Source organism: Oncorhynchus clarkii, chromosome 9 (assembly GCF_045791955.1).
Source record: "Oncorhynchus clarkii lewisi isolate Uvic-CL-2024 chromosome 9, UVic_Ocla_1.0, whole genome shotgun sequence".
Classification (NCBI taxonomy): Eukaryota; Metazoa; Chordata; class Actinopteri; order Salmoniformes; family Salmonidae; genus Oncorhynchus; species Oncorhynchus clarkii.
In genome coordinates, this window is record NC_092155.1 from 12,254,888 (window position 1) to 12,273,326 (window position 18,439).

The 18,439-nt window shown below is 43.7% G+C and overlaps 1 protein-coding gene across 1 annotated transcript in view; it reads left to right on the top strand.

The window, feature by feature from the left end:
• Positions 1 to 18,439, top strand: part of LOC139415895 (collagen alpha-6(IV) chain-like) — a 222,048-nt gene that overhangs the window by 117,553 nt on the left and 86,056 nt on the right. The window contains exon 4 of the mRNA XM_071164043.1: positions 669 to 743. Coding sequence (XP_071020144.1) covers positions 669 to 743 — 75 coding nt within the window. The remainder of the gene's footprint in view (positions 1 to 668; positions 744 to 18,439) is intronic.

Here is an 18,439-nt window from a genome sequence, read left to right on the forward strand (position 1 = left end):
CTCTCATCTCTTCTGAAGAGGGGAGCTGATGTGTGTGTGCCCTTGACCTCCCCTTTTAGATACAAAATGATTCCATCACTGTCTATGGTATGCATTGCAATGCCAGAGGATTTACTGTTTGGTTGTGTTTCTATCCTGTGTATGAGGCACCACTGGGGACAGTGTTCTTGATGACCATCATGTTCCACGTGAAGATGCAATTACTTCAGAATGTGTTCTGTCCCAGTTAAAGGAAGCTGAGACAGGACCGTGACAGGGACACTGTGACTGTGTTATTGTATCTCGGGGTTACATGTCTTTACTGATGCTGAGACAGGACTGTGACAGGGACACTGTGACTGTGTTATTGTATCTCCTGGTTACATGTCTTTACTGATGCTGAGACAGGACTAAATAAAGGTAAAAAAATATATATATATAAATAATAAATGTAGGCTACCTGGAGAATGTTGAAGCAGTGTTATAATAGTCCTGTGTGGCTCAGTTGTACGATCATGGGGCTTACAACGCCAAAGTCATGAGTTCGATTCCCGCTGGGGCCGACCATATGAACATGTATTCATGACAGGGACACTGGTTCCAAAGTAAGTCACTTTGGATGAGAGGGTCTGCTTAGTGGCATACAGTATATTATGTAATACTGATGTTCTCTCTCTCTCTCTCCCCAGGGGACCAGCCAGGAGCCCTGTAATGGGCTGGACTGTAGTGGAGGATGTAACTGTAACCCAGAGAAAGGTGGCAGGGTAAGACACACACATATATATATATATATATATATATATTAACCTCTATTCTCCCTCTCACACATCCTTCCTCTCCTACTTCAGGAGGCTTTCTTAGCTTCTGGTCCATATCCACGCATGTCACAAAACAAGGGTACATCAGCAAAGTTCGATAGACCCAGTAAATCCTGGGTCAAAGACATGAAGTAGTTGAGGTGCTTGCAAAACAAAAGTTAGAAAACACATAGTGGTGCATTGAAAGACTGGTATAACCACAGAGACTCAGTAAAATGTTAGGGTTTTGGACTGTTACAGGAGTTGAGGACAACATTCCTAACCACAACCAATTGGGTAAGAAAACTAAATGCTGTAGCCACCTTCAGAAAATGGTGGTTTTGGTCTAATTGAGTTCTGACAAACTCAACAACTATATAGTAAAAATAAGAAAATGAAGCACTGCTAGGGTACACAGTATTAGGTATCTGTAGATAGACAGGTGCTCTTTGGACGAGGAGGACCAAACCACTCTTCATATAATAAAAATGCCTCCACTACAGTCCAGCCCATTACGGCATGTTCAGTGGAACAAAGATCTTTAAACTTGTGAAGCGTTTTGGCAGCACGGCCTTCAGACATTTTTGTACCCCCTTTGCTACTCCCTGAGTTTTAAATCTTTGTTCCATTGAACATGTCATGAAAATGAAGACATTTATATTATGTGACGAGTGCCTTGGTCCTCCCGTGTTTGTTATTTTAACTGAACCGCTAGTCGCACATTGCTGGCATTGGTTGTGTTAAGCAAGGTTAGGGTTGCACTGTAGGTCATTTTTAACAGTAGTCAGGCACACACACACACACACACACACACACACACACACACACACACACACACACACACACACACACACACACACACACACACACACACACACACACACACACACACACACACTTCAAGTCTCTTTTTAAAACCACACCGATGCACCAATATCTAAGTTTTTCAACTTAGTTTCAGCCTTCAGAAAGCATCACACCCCTGGACTTTTCCCCCCATTAGTTCCAGAGCCTTCAGAAAGCATCACACCCCTGGACTTTTCCCCCCATTAGTTCCAGAGCCTTTAGAAAGCATCACACCCCTGGACTTTTCCCCCCATTAGTTCCAGAGCCTTCAGAAAGCATCACACCCCTGGACTTTTCCCCCCATTAGTTCCAGCCTTCAGAAAGCATCACACCCCTGGACTTTTCCCCCCATTAGTTCCAGCCTTCAGAAAGCATCACACCCCTGGACTTTTCCCCCCATTAGTTCCAGCCTTCAGAAAGCATCACACCCCTGGACTTTTCCCCCCATTAGTTCCAGCCTTCAGAAAGCATCACACCCCTGGACTTTTCCCCCCATTAGTTCCAGCCTTCAGAAAGCATCACACCCCTGGACTTTTCCCCCCATTAGTTCCAGCCTTCAGAAAGCATCACACCCCTGGACTTTTCCCCCCATTTAGTTCCAGCCTTCAGAAAGCATCACACCCCTGGACTTTTCCCCCCATTAGTTCCAGCCTTCAGAAAGCATCACACCCCTGGACTTTTCCCCCCATTAGTTCCAGCCTTCAGAAAACATCACACCCCTGGACTTTTCCCCCCATTAGTTCCAGCCTTCAGAAAGCATCACACCCCTGGACTTTTCCCCCCATTAGTTCCAGCCTTCAGAAAGCATCACACCCCTTGACTTTTCCCCCCATTAGTTCCAGCCTTCAGAAAGCATCACACCCCTGGACTTTTCCCCCTATTAGTTCCAGCCTTCAGAAAGCATCACACCCCTGGACTTTTCCCCCCATTAGTTCCAGAGCCTTCAGAAAGCATCACACCCCTGGACTTTTCCCCCCATTAGTTCCAGCCTTCAGAAAGCATCACACCCCTGGACTTTTCCCCCCATTAGTTCCAGCCTTCAGAAAGCATCACACCCCTGGACTTTTCCCCCCATTAGTTCCAGCCTTCAGAAAGCATCACACCCCTGGACTTTTCCCCCCATTAGTTCCAGCCTTCAGAAAGCATCACACCCCTGGACTTTTCCCCCCATTAGTTCCAGCCTTCAGAAAGCATCACACCCCTGGACTTTTCCCCCCATTAGTTCCAGCCTTCAGAAAGCATCACACCCCTGGACTTTTCCCCCCATTAGTTCCAGCCTTCAGAAAGCATCACACCCCTTGACTTTTCCCACATTTTGTTTTGTAACAAAGTGGGATTAAAATGGATTTAATTGTCATTTTTTTGTCAACAATCTACACAAAATCTGTAATGTAAAAATGGAAGATTTTTTTCCATATATATATATATATGTACACTACCTTTCAAAAGTTTGGGGTCACTTAGAAATGTCCTTGTTTTTTCAAGAAAAGCACTTTTTTTTGTCCATTAAAATAACATCAAATTGATCAGAAATACAGTGTAGACATTGGTAACGTTGTAAATGACTACTGTAGCTGGAAACAGCTGATTTTTTAATGGAATATCTACATAGGCATACAGAGTCCCATTATCAGCAACCATCACTCCTGTGTTCCAATGGCACGTTGTGTTAGCTAATCCAAGTTTATCATTTTAAAAGGATAATTGATCATTAGAAAACCCTTTTGTAATTATGTTAGCACAGATGAAACCTATTGTCCTGATTAAAGAAGCAGTAAATCTGGCCTTCTTTAGGACAGTTGAGTATCTGGAGCATCAGAATTTGTGGGTTTGATTACAGGCTCAAAATGGCCAGAAACAAAGTACTTTCTTCTGAAACTCGTCAGTCTATTCTTGTTCTGAGAAAAGAAGGCTATTCCATGTGAGAAATTGCCAATAAACTTAAAGATCTCGTACAACGCTGTGTACTACTCCCTTCACAGAACAACACAAACTGGCTCTAGAGTGTCTAGTTTGAGAAACAGACACCTCACAAGTCCTCAACTGACAGCTTCATTAAATAGTACCAACAAAACACCAGCCTCAACGTCAACAATGAAGAGGTGACTCCAGGATGCTGGCCTTCTAGGCAGAGTTGCAAAGAAAAAGCCATATCTCAGACTGGCCAATAAAAATAAAAGATTAAGATGAGCAAAAGAACACAGACACTGGACAGAGATATGGCTTTTTCGCTCTGGAGAGACCTGAAAATAGCTGTGCAGCGACACTCCCTGTCCAACTTGACAGAGCTTGAGAGGAACTGCATAGAATGGGAGAAACTCCACAAATATAGGTGTGCCAAACTTGTCGTGTCATACCCAAGAAGACTTGAGGCTGTAATCGCTGCCTAATGTGCTTCAACAAAGTACTGAGTAAAGGGTCTGAATACTTATGGAAATGTGATATTTCCGTTTTTTGTAAATGTTTTTGCTTTGTCAATATGGGGTATTGATGAGGAAAACAACTATTTAATCCATTTTAGAATAAGGCTGTAACGTAAAAAATTTGGAAAAAGTCAAGGGGTCTGAATACTTTTCGAATGCATTGTAGCTTGATTAGATAAGTATTCAACCCCCAAGTCAATACATGTTAGAATCACATTTGGCAGCGATTACAGCTGTGAGTCTTTCTGGGTAAGTCTCTAAGAGCTTTCCACACCTGGATTGTGCAACATCTGCCCATTATTATTTTCAAACTTCTTCAAGCTCAGTCAAGTTGGTTGTTCATCATTGCTCAGGTCTTGCTCAAGTCTTGCCATAGATCTTCAAGCAGATGTAAGTCAATACTGTAGCTCTGCCACACAGGAACATTTACTGTCTTCTTGGTAAGAAACTCAAGTGTAAATTCGGCCTTGTGTTTTAGGTTGTTGTCCCGCTGAAAGGTGAGTTCATCTCCTATTGTCTGGTGGAAAGCAGACTGAACCAGGTTTTCCTCTAGGATTTGCCTGTGCTAAGCTCCATTCAGTTTTTTTTTCATCCTGAAAAGCTCCCCAGTCCTTAACAAGTACAAGCATACCCATAACATGATGCAGCCACCACTATGCTTGAAAATATGGAGAGTGGTACTCAGTAATGTGTTGTATTGGATTTCCCCAAACAGAACTCTTTGTTAAATACTTTGCCACATTTTTTAAAGCATTACTTTAGTGCTTGTTGCAAACAGGATGCATGTTTTTGAATATTTGTATTCTTTACCAGCTTCCTACCTGTATCTCTGTCGTAATTGGGTGTATTGGTGCACCATCCAAAGTGTAATTAATAACTTCACCATGCTCAAAGGGATATTCAATCTACCAGTAGATGTCCTTCTTTGCGAGGCATTGGAAGACCTCCCTGGTCTTTGTGGTTGAATCTGTGTTTGAAATGCACTGCTTGACTGAGGGACCTTAAAGATAATTGTATGTGTTGGGTACAGAGATGAGGTAGTCGTTAAAAACTCATGTTAAACACTATTATTGTACACAGAGTCAAGGCAACTTATTGTGTGCCTTGTTAAGCACATTTTCTGACCTGAACTTATTTAGGCTTGCCATAACAAAGTGGTTGAATATTTATTGACTTTGATTTTTAATTAATGTATACAAATTTCAAAACAACCTAATTCCACTGTGATATTATGGGGTATTGTGTGTAGGCCAGTGACAAATCATTTCAATTTATCCATTTACAATTTTGTCTGTAACACATCAAAATGTGGAAAAGGTTAAAGGGTATGAATATTTTCTGAAGGCACTGTAGTTCCCTCAAGCACCAACTGACCTTTATCATTTATGAGCGTGAGCTAATCTAAAAAGAAATATAGGCATTCTCCAGACATTTTCTGCATAACTACACAGATTATTTCTTTAATACTCCAAGAAAAAGGTCATATGCTTTTATTGCAGTGATGGCTGGTTTATTTTCATAGGAGAGCCCAAGCTCAACAGGTCCCGACATTACATGTCTGCCTGTCTCGCTCTCTAGCTGTTTAGCTGTCTGCCTGTCTAGCTGTCTGCCTGTCTAACTGTCTGCCTGTCTAGCTGTCTGCCTGTCTAGCTGTCTAGCTGTTTAGCTGTCTGCCTGGCTAGCTGTCTGCCTGTCTAACTGTCTGCCTGTCTAGCTGTCTGCCTGTCTGCCTGCCTGTCTAGCTGTTCACCAGTCTGCCTGTGCTTCTGCCCTTTGCTGAAGTTAATACCTGCAGGCTAGTCATAGTCAATTACCTGGGTCTAATCAATTACCTTGGTCTAGTCAATTACCTTGGTCTAGTCAATTACCTGGGTCTAATCAATTACTTTGGTCTAGTCAATTACCTGGGTCTAGTCAATTACCTGTGTCTAGTCAATTACCTGGGTCTAATCAATTACTTTGGTCTAGTCAATTACCTGGGTCTAATAAATTCACCCTGTGTTCTGGGATAGGCAGGTCTGGATGTTAGCCAACAGAGATGTTACCCTGTGTTCTGGGATAGGCAGGTCTGGATGTTGGCCAACAGAGATGTTGCCCTGTGTTTTGGGATAGGCAGGTCTGGATGTTGGCCAACAGAAATATTATCCTGTGTGGGTGTGTGTGGTTGACAGGGATCGCTAAATGTCAGGAGGAGGGATGCTAGTGACACATGCATCACGCTATCCGTTATCACCCCCTCCCCTTACACCCCTCGACTCTTGACCCTCTATCCCCGCCCCCTTGCCCATCCAAACGAAACATCATCAGATCATGGCCCCTGAATTACTTTGCATGTGTCCCAAATGACACCCTAGTCCTCTCATAGTGCACTACTTTTGACCAGAGCTCTAGACCCTGATCAAAAGTGGTGCACTTTGAAGGGAACAAGATGCCATTTGGGAGAAAACGTATAACTACACATCAGCCTCTTGCCAACAAGCATTGTGTTGATTCGGGGCTGGGATAAACCAACAAATATAACAACAAAGATAGCTGTTTTCCGGTATGTTGATTTAGATTCATGATCAGATGAGTAGAAGAGGGTAATTTGATATGTTAGATAATGTTCTGTGTAAACACTGCTGTTGATGGGTATACGGTAGCGCCGTGGCGACCGGGACATTTTGTCAGACGGTTGTTGTCTTGTAAAAGTCTGCCGGTCTCCCGTTAATTGACCGTTAATTAACATAGACAAGTTTAGCATCTCCAGGCCTCCACACATACAAGCCACACACAAGCCACACACAAGCCACATACAAGCCACACACAAGCCACACACAAGCCACACACAAGCCACACACAAGCCACATACAAGCTACGCACAAGCCACGCACAAGCCACGCACAAGCCACACACAAGCCACACACAAGCCACACACAAGCCACATACAAGCCACACACAAGCCACGCACAAGCCACATACAAGTCACATACAAGCTGATGATGTGCACCTTTGGAACATATAAAACAGTTGAATAAATATATTTAATATCAAATCATCACAATACATTTGTTATTTATTGTAGTCAGGTCTAAAGAAACATTATGAAGAAAATGTATTTCAGAAGAACAGAATGAGTTGGCATACTGTATGTTATCTGGGTTAGGGTTGACCCCAACACTAACCACAATCAGTGAACCGACAGCATCACCTATCCTATACGTTCTCTCCCAGACTCATGGAAAGGAAGTTTGGAGTGTAGCAGAATGTAACCAGTCCATCCAGAACGCATAATAATACAGCCCACTCAAAGGATATTACAGTGATTTTTTATTTTGGAATAAATGCTATACCAAATAAGTTTTGTATTTGTTATTTCTGATATGTGTAATATGGCATATGTTATGTATAACAGCACAATCATTGGGGGGGCTTGGGCTCATATGTAGGGCCATGCGTATGCATCAGCTCTAATATGCATATGGGCGGTATTAATGAATCATCCCCCTAGAAAGCGCTGTCCATTTCATTGTTAGGCTTGAAACAACACCCATAACTACCATGTTTTCCACTCTGTTCCAACCTGTTGTTGAACTTCTCTTGGTGAGGTGTGTTTTAAAAGCAGGATACTGTGTTGAAGATATGTTTTTGATGTGATTTTCTATTGAATTTACATTGATGTCAGAGTGGTCAGAGGGACAGTAGAGCCCTGAGTACCAGGCCATTATGACCTGATGGTCGTTAGAGCCCTGAGTACCAGGCCATTATGACCTGATGGTCGTTAGAGCCCTGAGTACCAGGCCATTATGACCTGATGGTCGTTAGAGCCCTGAGTACCAGGCCATTAGCGACCTGGTGATCGTTAGAGCCCTGAGTACCAGGCCATTATGACCTAATGGTCGTTAGAGCCCTGAGTACCAGGCCATTAGCGACCTGGTGATAGTTAGAGCCCTGAGTACCAGGCCATTATGACCTGATGGTCGTTAGAGCCCTGAGTACCAGGCCATTATGACCTGATGGTCGTTAGAGCCCTGAGTACCAGGCCATTAGCGACCTGGTGATCATTAGTGAGTTGGGTTCTACAAACACATGTCCAGAGTGCATAAGAGGAGATTACCGTGACTCAACAGTCACCTGGAATTTGACTGTGGTCATCAAATCAAATCAAATCAAATTGTATTTGTCACATGCACATGGTTAGCAGATGTTAATGCGAGTGTAGCGAAATGCTTGTGCTTCTAGTTCCGACAATGCAGTAATAACAAGTAATCTAACTAACAATTCCAAAACTACTGTCTTGTACACAGTGTAAGGGGATAAAGAATATGTACATAAGGATATATGAATGAGTGATGGTACAGAGCAGCATAGGCAAGATACAGTAGATGGTATCGAGTACAGTATATACATATGAGATGAGTATGTAAACAAAGTGGCATAGTTAAAGTGGCTAGTGATACATGTATTACATAAGGATACAGTCGATGATATAGAGTACAGTATATACGTATGCATATGAGATGAATAATGTAGGGTAAGTAACATTATATAAGGTAGCATTGTTTAAAGTGGCTAGTGATATATTTACATAATTTCCCATCAATTCCCATTATTAAAGTGGCTGGAGTTGAGTCAGTGTCAGTGTGTTGGCAGCAGCAGCCACTCAATGTTAGTGGTGGCTGTTTAACAGTCTGATGGCCTTGAGATAGAAGCTGTTTTTCAGTCTCTCATGACTGACGGTCCTAGTATAGGGTTGTAAAAGTTAAGTTAGGTAAGTATAGTATAGTATAGAGGGCTGGGTGGGATCACACAGTAGCTGATAGCTGGTAGCTACTGCAGAAAAAACTCAGAGAGAAATGTCCCTACTATGTCGAGCACTCAGCTGTCATGTTGCAGGTGGTGTGAACTGGGCTTCTCAGCCCGAACACACAATAAACTAGCGAGGGATTGAGTGAAAGAATGAGACGGAATGAGTGAGGGAATGAGACGGAATGAGTGAGGGAAAGAGACAGAATGAGTGTGAATGAGAAGTAATGAGTGAGGGAATGAGACGGAATGAGTGAGGGAATGAGACGGAATGAGTGAGGGAAAGAGACAGAATGAGTGAGGGAAAGAGACAGAATGAGTGAGGGAATGAGAAGTAATGAGTGAGGGAATGAGACGGAATGAGTGAGAGAATGAGACGGAATGAGTGAGAGAATGAGAAGTAATGAGTGAGGGAATGAGAAGTAAAGAGTGAGGGAATGAGAAGTAAAGAGTGAGGGAATGAGAATTAATTAATGAGGGAATGAGAATTAATGAGTGAGGGAATGAGACGGAATGAGTGAGGGAATGAGACGGAATGAGTGAGGGAATAAGGCGGAATGAGTGAGAGAATGAGAAGTAATGAGTGAGGGAATGAGAAGGAATGAGTGAGGGAATGAGAAGGAATGAGTGAGGGAATGAGAAGGAATGAGTGAGGGAATGAAAAGTAAAGAGTGAGGGAATGAGACGTAATGAGTGAGTGAATGAGAAGGAATGAGTGAGGGAATGAGAAGTAATGAGTGAGGGAATGAGACGGAATGAGTGAGAGAATGAGAAGGAATGAGTGAGGGAATGAGAAGTAAAGAGTGAGGGAATGAGAAGTAATGAGTGAGGGAATAAGAAGGAATGAGTGAGGGAATGAGAAGGAATGAGTGAGGGAATGAGAAGGAATGAGTGAGGGAATGAGAAGGAATGAGTGAGGGAATGAGAAGGAATGAGTTTAGAATTTAGAATAACAAAAAGAACAAGAGGATGTTGTGATGAAATTGAGTGGAGACGTGCTTCATTCTTTCATCCTGACTCATGTGTTATCCAAAAAGATAACCTAGACGCCTCTCGTGCCAAATGTCGGCGCTGCTCTGATCTGGTGTGGTATAGCAGTAGATGAGTTAGAATGGTTAACCACTCAGGAAACCGCTTTATCATGCCTCAAGCCTTATTCATATCTTGTGCCTTTGCCAAAGCCGATTATTTATCAGTGGCAGTATCATGCATCACACATGATAATGTACCTACGAGATAATGTACCTGATATTTGATGAAAAAGGCATCATTAGGTATGGCTGCAGGACAGAACATTTAATTATATGTTCAAGTGAAATAAAATGTGTCAGGTTCTGACCTTAGTTCTTTTGTTATGTCTTTGTTTTACTATGGTCAGGGCGTGAGTTGGGTGGGTTGTCTATGTTCCTTTTTCTATGTTGTGTTTTGTGTTTGGCCTGGTATGGTTCTCAATCAGAGGCAGGTGTCGTTAGTTGTCTCTGATTGAGAATCATACTTAGGTAGCCTTTTCCCACCTGTGTTTCGTGGGTGATTATTTTCTGTTATGTGTCTGTCACCTTTCAGAACTGTTTCGTTTCTCCTTTATTTTGTTTAGTGTTCTCTGTTTAATAAATATATGATGAACACTTACCACGCTGCCCTTTGGTCCTCACCTCATTCCAACGACGAGCGTTACAGAATCACCCACCAACCAAGGACCAAGCAGCGTGGTAACGGGAAGCCGCCGAAATCGCAAGACTCCTGGACATGGTAGGAGATTTTGGACGGCAAGGGACCCTGGGCAAAGGCTGGGGAATATCGCCGCCCCAAGGCAGAGCTGGAGGCAGTTAAAGCTGAGCGGCGGTGGTATGAGGAGGCAGCACGGCAGCGCGGCTGGGACAAGAGGCAGCCCCAAAAATGTATTGGGTGGAGGCACACGTGGAGTGTGGCTAAGTCAGGTAGGAGACCTGCGCCAACTCCCCGTGCTTACCGTGGAGAGAGGTGGACCGGGCAGGCACCGTGTTATGCCGTGAGGCCCACGGTGTCCCCGGTGCGCTACATAGCAGCACCTCGTATCGGCCGGGCTAGAGTGGGCATCGAGCCAGGTGCCATGAAGCTGGCTCAGCGTATCTGGTCTCCAGAGTGTCTCGACGTGTACGTGTGGCCAACTCCATTCTCCTGAAACCCTCCTCACACTGCTTCAGAGAATCCCAGGCGGGCTCCGGCACTCTCTCTGGGTCGACCGACCACCTCTCTATTTCGTCCCAAGTTGTCACATAGTCCAAATCTCGCTGCTGCCCGTTACCACGCTGCTTGGTCCTTGGTTGGTGGGTGATTCTGTCACGCTCGTCGGTGGAAGAAGGTGAGGACCAAAGTGCAGCGTGGTACTTGTTCATGTTATTTATTTAAAACTGAACAACATCTGAACAAAGAAACAAACAGCACAGCCGAAACAGCTCCGTCAGGTGCAAAACACACTAAACAGAAAGTATAATCACCCACAACTCAAGGGTGAAAACAGGCTGCCTAAGTATGGTTCTCAATCAGGGACAATGATTGACAGCTGCCTCTGATTGAGAACCATACCAGGCCAAACACAGAAATATCAAATCATAGAAAAAAGAACATAGACTGCCCACCCAACTCACGCCCTGACCATACTAAAACAAAGACATCACAAAGGAACTGAGGTCAGAACGTGACACCAACATAACCTCCAGAGTTCACGCTGGCACAGTTTGTGTTGGTCTAAAAACAGTATGTGTGTGTATGAGCACCCTGGTTCAGCTCCTTAGTGTTCAGCAGTCTGACACACTCCCCAGCACAAGGCCTTACTTCCTCCCTCTGTGATGCCCAGTCTGTTTCCAAACAACAATCATAGAGGGGCTAAGGCTGCATACACAAACAGATGGAGAGCAAATAACATGGTGGCGACCATATTACGCTCCACGCACGCTCCCATTGTTCCATCCTCCCTGGTTTGTCTGCTCCGTTTCGCCTGTACTAGGTTTACGTTAACCACAGATCTAGGATCAGATTATATGACCCAATCACAACCTTAACCACAGATCTAGGACCAGATTACATGACCCCAATCACAACCTTAACCACAGACCTAGGATCAGATTACATGACCCAATCACAACCTTAACCACAGATCTAGGATCCGATTACATGACCCCAATCACAACCTTAACCACAGATCTAGGATCAGATTACATGACCCCAATCACAACCTTAACCACAGATCTAGGATCAGATTACATGATCCCAATCACAACCTTAACCACGGATCTAGGATCAGATTATATGACCCAATCCCAACTTTAAACACAGATCTAGGAACAGATTACATTACCCCAACAATAAGAGTGCATATTTGAGCATGTTTGAGGTAGAGGTTTGTCTTTTTAAAGGGATAGTTCACCCAAATGACAAAATGTTATTTTGGTTTCCATACCCAGTAAACGGTGTATTGACAAGGTAGGACAGCAAGCCACGCTTTGGTTCAGAAATTGTTTAGAAATTGTGGCAAAAGTATCAATGACTTGAATGGGATTTGTGCCACAAATGTTAAAATGTTAGCATTTGGAAACAGTGTTAGGGAAATAAACCACATATCTAGGACCAGAGTAGCCTACCACCCAATAACCATAAACATAAGGGAATGAAAACATAAACTGACATAAGATCAGTATCCAAGCCGGGCTATCACCCTATTCCCCTATTCCAATGGAAGCGCGCCAATCTTATGCACAGATCTAGGATCTGATTAGCCTACCACTATAATAACCATGACTGGACCTCAGTCATCCATCCTACACTATTTTGACTGTCCCCATAGGAGGACCCCTTTTGGTTCCATGTAGAACCCTTTTGGTTCCAGGTAGAACACTTTTGGTTCCAGGTAGAACACTTTTGGTTCCAGGTAGAACACTTTTGGTTCCAGGTAGAACCCTTTTTGGTTTCAACACCTTTGAGGTTCCATCTAGAAGCCTCTGTATAAAAGGTTGTACATGTAATCCAAAAGTGTTCTACCTGGAACCAAAAGTGTTCTACCTGGAACCAAAAGTGTTCTACCTGGAACCAAAAGGGTTCTACCTGGAACCAAAAGGGTTCTACCTGGACCTGGAACCAAAAGGGTTCTACCTGGAACCAAAAGGGTTCTACCTGGACCTGGAAACAAAAATGTTTCTTTAAAGGGTGGGGACAGCCGAACAACCCTTTCAGGTTCTAGAGAGCACGTTTTTTCCTAAGTCTACACATCGCTCAGCCATTTTGACTCAAGTTGCGCACCCCAAAATGGACGCAGTGCCAACTGCTCTGTCATTCTTCATTCAGTCAGTGGCACTTCACTCCTTCCAATGGTAGTCGAAGATGTCCACCTTTGTCGTAGCTGTCTCTGTAAGTGTGTAAGTAAGTACCTTTGTTATTTTACTTGGGAGGGGATTCGATGATGCAATACAACACCAAGTGGAACCATCCAGTGATTTCCCATCGGGTAATTAAACGCCTTGATGTAATAAATAATAATGTGACATACATGACAGTAAAGAGTCTAGATTCAGAGAGGAGAATCAGATGGCTGGGAAACACACACACACACAGGATCAGATGGCTGGGAAACACAAACACACACAGGATCATATGGCTGGGAAACACAAACACACACAGGATCAGATGGCTGGGAAACACACACACACAGGATCAGATGGCTGGAAAACACACAGGATCAGATGGCTGGGAAACACACACACACACAGGATCAGATGGCTGGGAAACACACACACACACAGGATCAGATGGCTGGGAAACACACAGGATCAGATGGTTGGGAAACACACACACACACAGGATCAGATGGCTGGGAAACACACACACACACAGGATCAGATGGTTGGAAAACACACAGGATCAGATGGCTGGGAAACACACACACACACAGGATCAGGTGGCTGGGAAACACACACACACACAGGATCAGATGGCTGGGAAGCACACACACACACAGGATCAGATGGCTGGGAAACACACACACACACAGGATCAGATGGCTGGAAAACACACAGGATCAGATTGCTGGGAAACACACACAGGATCAGATGGCTGGCAAACACACACAGGATCAGATGGCTGGGAAACACAAACACACAGGATCAGATGGCTGGGAAACACAAACAGGATCAGATGGCTGGGAAACACACACACACACACACAGGATCAGATGGCTGGGAAACACACACACACACACAGGATCAGATGGCTGGGAAACACACACACACACACACAGGATCAGATGGCTGGAAAACACACAGGATCAGATTGCTGGGAAACACACACAGGATCAGATGGCTGGCAAACACACACAGGATCAGATGGCTGGGAAACACAAACACACAGGATCAGATGGCTGGGAAACACAAACAGGATCAGATGGCTGGGAAACACACACACACCTCTACCTGTCTGGACAGAAGAGAGAGATGTAGACCTACCTGTCTGGACAGAAGAGAGAGATGTAGACCTACCTGTCTGGACAGAAGAGATCGAAGTAGACCAACCTACCTGTCTGGGCAGAAGAGAGAGATGTAGACCTACCTGTCTGGACAGAAGAGAGAGATGTAGACCTACCTGTCTGGACAGAAGAGAGAGATGTAGACCTACCTGGCTGGACAGAAGATATGTCGACCTTTACCTGTCTGACAGAAGAGAGAGATGTAGACCTCTACCTGTCTGGACAGAAGAGATGTAGACCTCTACCTGTCTGGACAGAAGAGATGTAGACCTCTACCTGTCTGGACAGAATAGAGAGATGTAGACCTCTACCTGTCTGGACAGAATAGAGAGATGTAGACCTACCTGTTTGGACAAGCCAGCCGAGTATGTTTAGTCCCTGAGTCCTTTTGTTCCCCGAGGAGAGAGACGGGGAAAGAGGGGACGGGAGAGAGAGAGAGGAGAGAGAGAGAGGAGAGTGGGGAAGGGAGAGAGAGAGAGGAGAGAGAGGAGAGAGGGGACGAGAGAGAGAGAGGGGGGAAAGAAAGAAAGAAAGAAAGAAAGGAAAGAAAGAATACTCTTTCCTCATAAGACTAGATTGGAGATCTAGATATTGGAGTGATTTGGACCAATAACATCCGTTTCCACCAGAGGTGAGAGGTCGCATAGGGATGACAGGATAGTTTGTGTTAAGCACATCAACACCAGGCTTTAATCTGTTTAGGGTCCCCAGGGATCACACCAAGACCCAGGACCCCACAACATGTGTCTTCACTTTGGCCTCGAGATGGAGGGAGAGGGAGAGAGAGAGAGGGAGAGAGAGACAGAGAGACAGAGAGAGGAGAAGAGAGAGAGACAGGAGATCAAGAGAAAGAGAAACAGAGGGAAACAACGTGGTAGGAAATTAAACAATGCGAAGCTTTGTTGACTTGAGAACATGGAAGCCATGTGGCCTTAGTGATTCTTTAGTCAGAATCAGTTGCTGATCTTTAACAAATACACAGAGGATCAGTGTACTATAATATGTATAGGTGTTTTACTAAAAGACATTAAGAGATTAAGCTAACTTCTGCACTGAAGTGTTGAGACATGAGAGGATAGTGAACTAGGGAGGGAAGGTGGGCTCCTTTTCTATCCCTCTCCCTCTCATTCTCACTCTTCCTTTCTGCCTCTCTCCCCAACTCTCACAGTCTAACTTCAGAATTAGACGCTCATTCACATTTTACCAAACATTAAATTTCAAAGTTGTTGCAAACATCAAATTTCATCAAACATCAAATTGTATAAACAGAGCTCACTGTTGCCCCCTAGTGGCCAGTCTCCACGTCATCTCCCAACATGAATGGACGTCAAATACTGACTTGTATCATAGGTGACCTGGCTGCTCTCTCTCTATGTCAATTCAAGGGGCTTTATTGACATGGGAAACATATGTTAACATTGCCAAAGCAAGTGAAATAGAAAAGTAAAATAAACAATACAAATTAAAAGGTAAACATTACACTCACAGAAGTTTCAAAACAATAAAGACATTACAAATGTCATATTATATATATACAGTGTTTTAACAATGTACAAATGGTTAAAGGACACAAGATAAAATAAATAAGCATAAATATGGGTTGTATTTACAATGGTGTTTGTTCTTCACTGGTTGCCCTTTTCTTGTGGCCTCAGGTAACACATCTTGCTGCTGTGATGGCACACTGTGGTATTTCACCCAGTAGATATGGGAGTTTGTCAAAATCGGGTTTGTTTTCAAATTCATTGAATCTGTGTAATCTGAGGGAAATATGTGTCTCTAATATGGTCATACATTGGACAGGAGGTTAGGAAGTGCAGCTCAGTTTCCACCTCATTTTGTGGGCAGTGAGCACATAGCCTGTCTTCTCTTGAGAGCCATGTCTGCCTACGGCGGCCTTTCTCAATAGCAAGGCTATGCTCACTGAGTCTGTACATAGTCAAAGCATTCCTTAAGTGTGGGTCACTCACAGTGGTCAGGTATTCTGCCACTGTGTACTCTCTGTTTAGGGCCATGGAGCATTCTAGTTTGCTCTGTTGTTTTGTTAATTACTTGACACATTGGAAATAATTATCTTTTTGTTTTCTCATGATTTGGTTGGGTCTAATTGTGTTGCTGTCCTGGGGCTCTGTGGGGTCTGTTTGTGTTTGTGAATAGAGCCCCAGGACCAGCTTGCTTTGGGGACACTCTCTCTGTAGGTGATGGTTTTGTTATGGAAGGTTTGGGGATCACTTCCTTTTAGGTGGTTGTAGAATTTAACGGGCCTTTTATGGGTTCTATAACTGATTCAAATATTTTTAGCCAGTTGGTATGTCAAATTTTATGTTCCTTTTGCCTTGCCCTTCTTGCCTTGTCTCTCAGCTCGTTCACAGCTTTGTAGAAGTTACCTGTGGCGCTGATGTTTAGGCCAAATTATATATAGTTTTTTGTGTGCTCTAGAGCAACTGTGTCTAGATGGAATTTGTATTTGTGGTCCTGGGGACTGGACCTTTTTTGGAACACCATTATATTGGTCTTACTGTGATTTACTGTCAGGGCCCAGGTCTGGCAGAATCTGTGCAGAAGATCTAGGTGCTGCTGTAGGCCCTCCTTGGTTGGTCTCCATCTCCCCTTTTTGGGCCTCTCGATGAAAGAGTACCTAACTGCTTGACCGAATTCCTTACCTTAATACTATCTCAGAGAGAGAGAGAGAGAGAGAGAGGGAGAGAGAGAGAGAATTCCCTCTCCAATGTGCCCCCCTAGACAAAACAACCCCAAAAAATGGGTCACAACTCCTGCAGCTATGTCGCACGCTGGGTCTGTACATGGTCAATGGTAGGCTTCGAGGAGACTCCTACTCCACCAAAACTCATGGACCAGGCAAGGAGGGCATTGATCAGAGAGGCAACAAAAATACCAAACATAACACTGAAGGAGCTGCAAAGCTCCACAGCAGAGATTGGGGTATCTGTCCGTAGGACCACTTTAAGCCATACAATCCATAGAGCTGGGCTTTACGGAAGAGTGGCCAGAAAAAAAGCCATTGCTTAAAAAAAAAAATAAGCAAACACATTTGGTGTTTGCCAAAAGGCATGTGGGAGACTCCCCAAACATATGGAAGAAGGTACTCTGGTCAGATGAGACCAAAATTGAGCTTTTTGGCCATCAAGGAAAATGCTATGTCTGGCACAAACCCAACACCTCTCATCACCCCGAGAACAACATCCCGACAGTGAAGCATGGTTGTGGCAGCATCATGCTGTGTGGATGTTTTTCATCGGCAGGGACTGGGAAACTGGTCAGAATTTAAGGAATGATGGATGGTGCTAAATACAGCGAAATCCTTGGGGGAAACCTGTTTCAGTCTTCCAGAGATTTGAGACTGGGAGAGAGGTTCACCTTCCAGCAGGGCAATAACCCTAAGCATACTGCTAAAGCAACACTTGAGTGGTTTAAGGGGAAACATTTAAATGTCTTGGAATGGCCTAGTCAAAGCCCAGACCTCAATCAAATTGAGAATCTGTGGTATTACTTAAATATTGCTGTACACCAGCAGGAACCCATCCAACTTCAAGGAGCTGGAGCAGTTTTGCCTTGAAGAATGGGCAATTATCCCAGTGACTACATGTGCCAAGCTTATAGAGACATACCCCAAGAGACTTGCAGCTGTAATTGCTGTAAAAGGTGGCTCTACAACGTATTGACTTTGGGGGGGTGAATAGTTATGCACGCTCAAATGTTCAGTTTTTATGCCTTATTTCTTCTTTGTTTCACAATAAAAATATAAAATATAAATAAATATAATATAGTGCATCTTCAAAGCATGTTGTGTAAATCAAATGATACGAATCTCCCAAAAATGTATTTTAATTCCAGGTTGTAAGGCAACAAAATAGGAAAAATGCCAGGGGGTGAATATATATATATATATATATATATATATATATATATATATATATATAGTATAAATATAATACTTCCGCACGCCACTGTACATGATCACATCTTGGAATCAACTATTAAAGACGACCAGAACCCACTGGATTGTCAAATTACCTTGAATGAACTACAGGACAAAATCCAAAACCCTCCAACCTATAAAGGCCTGTGGTGTTGATGGTATCCTCAATGAAATG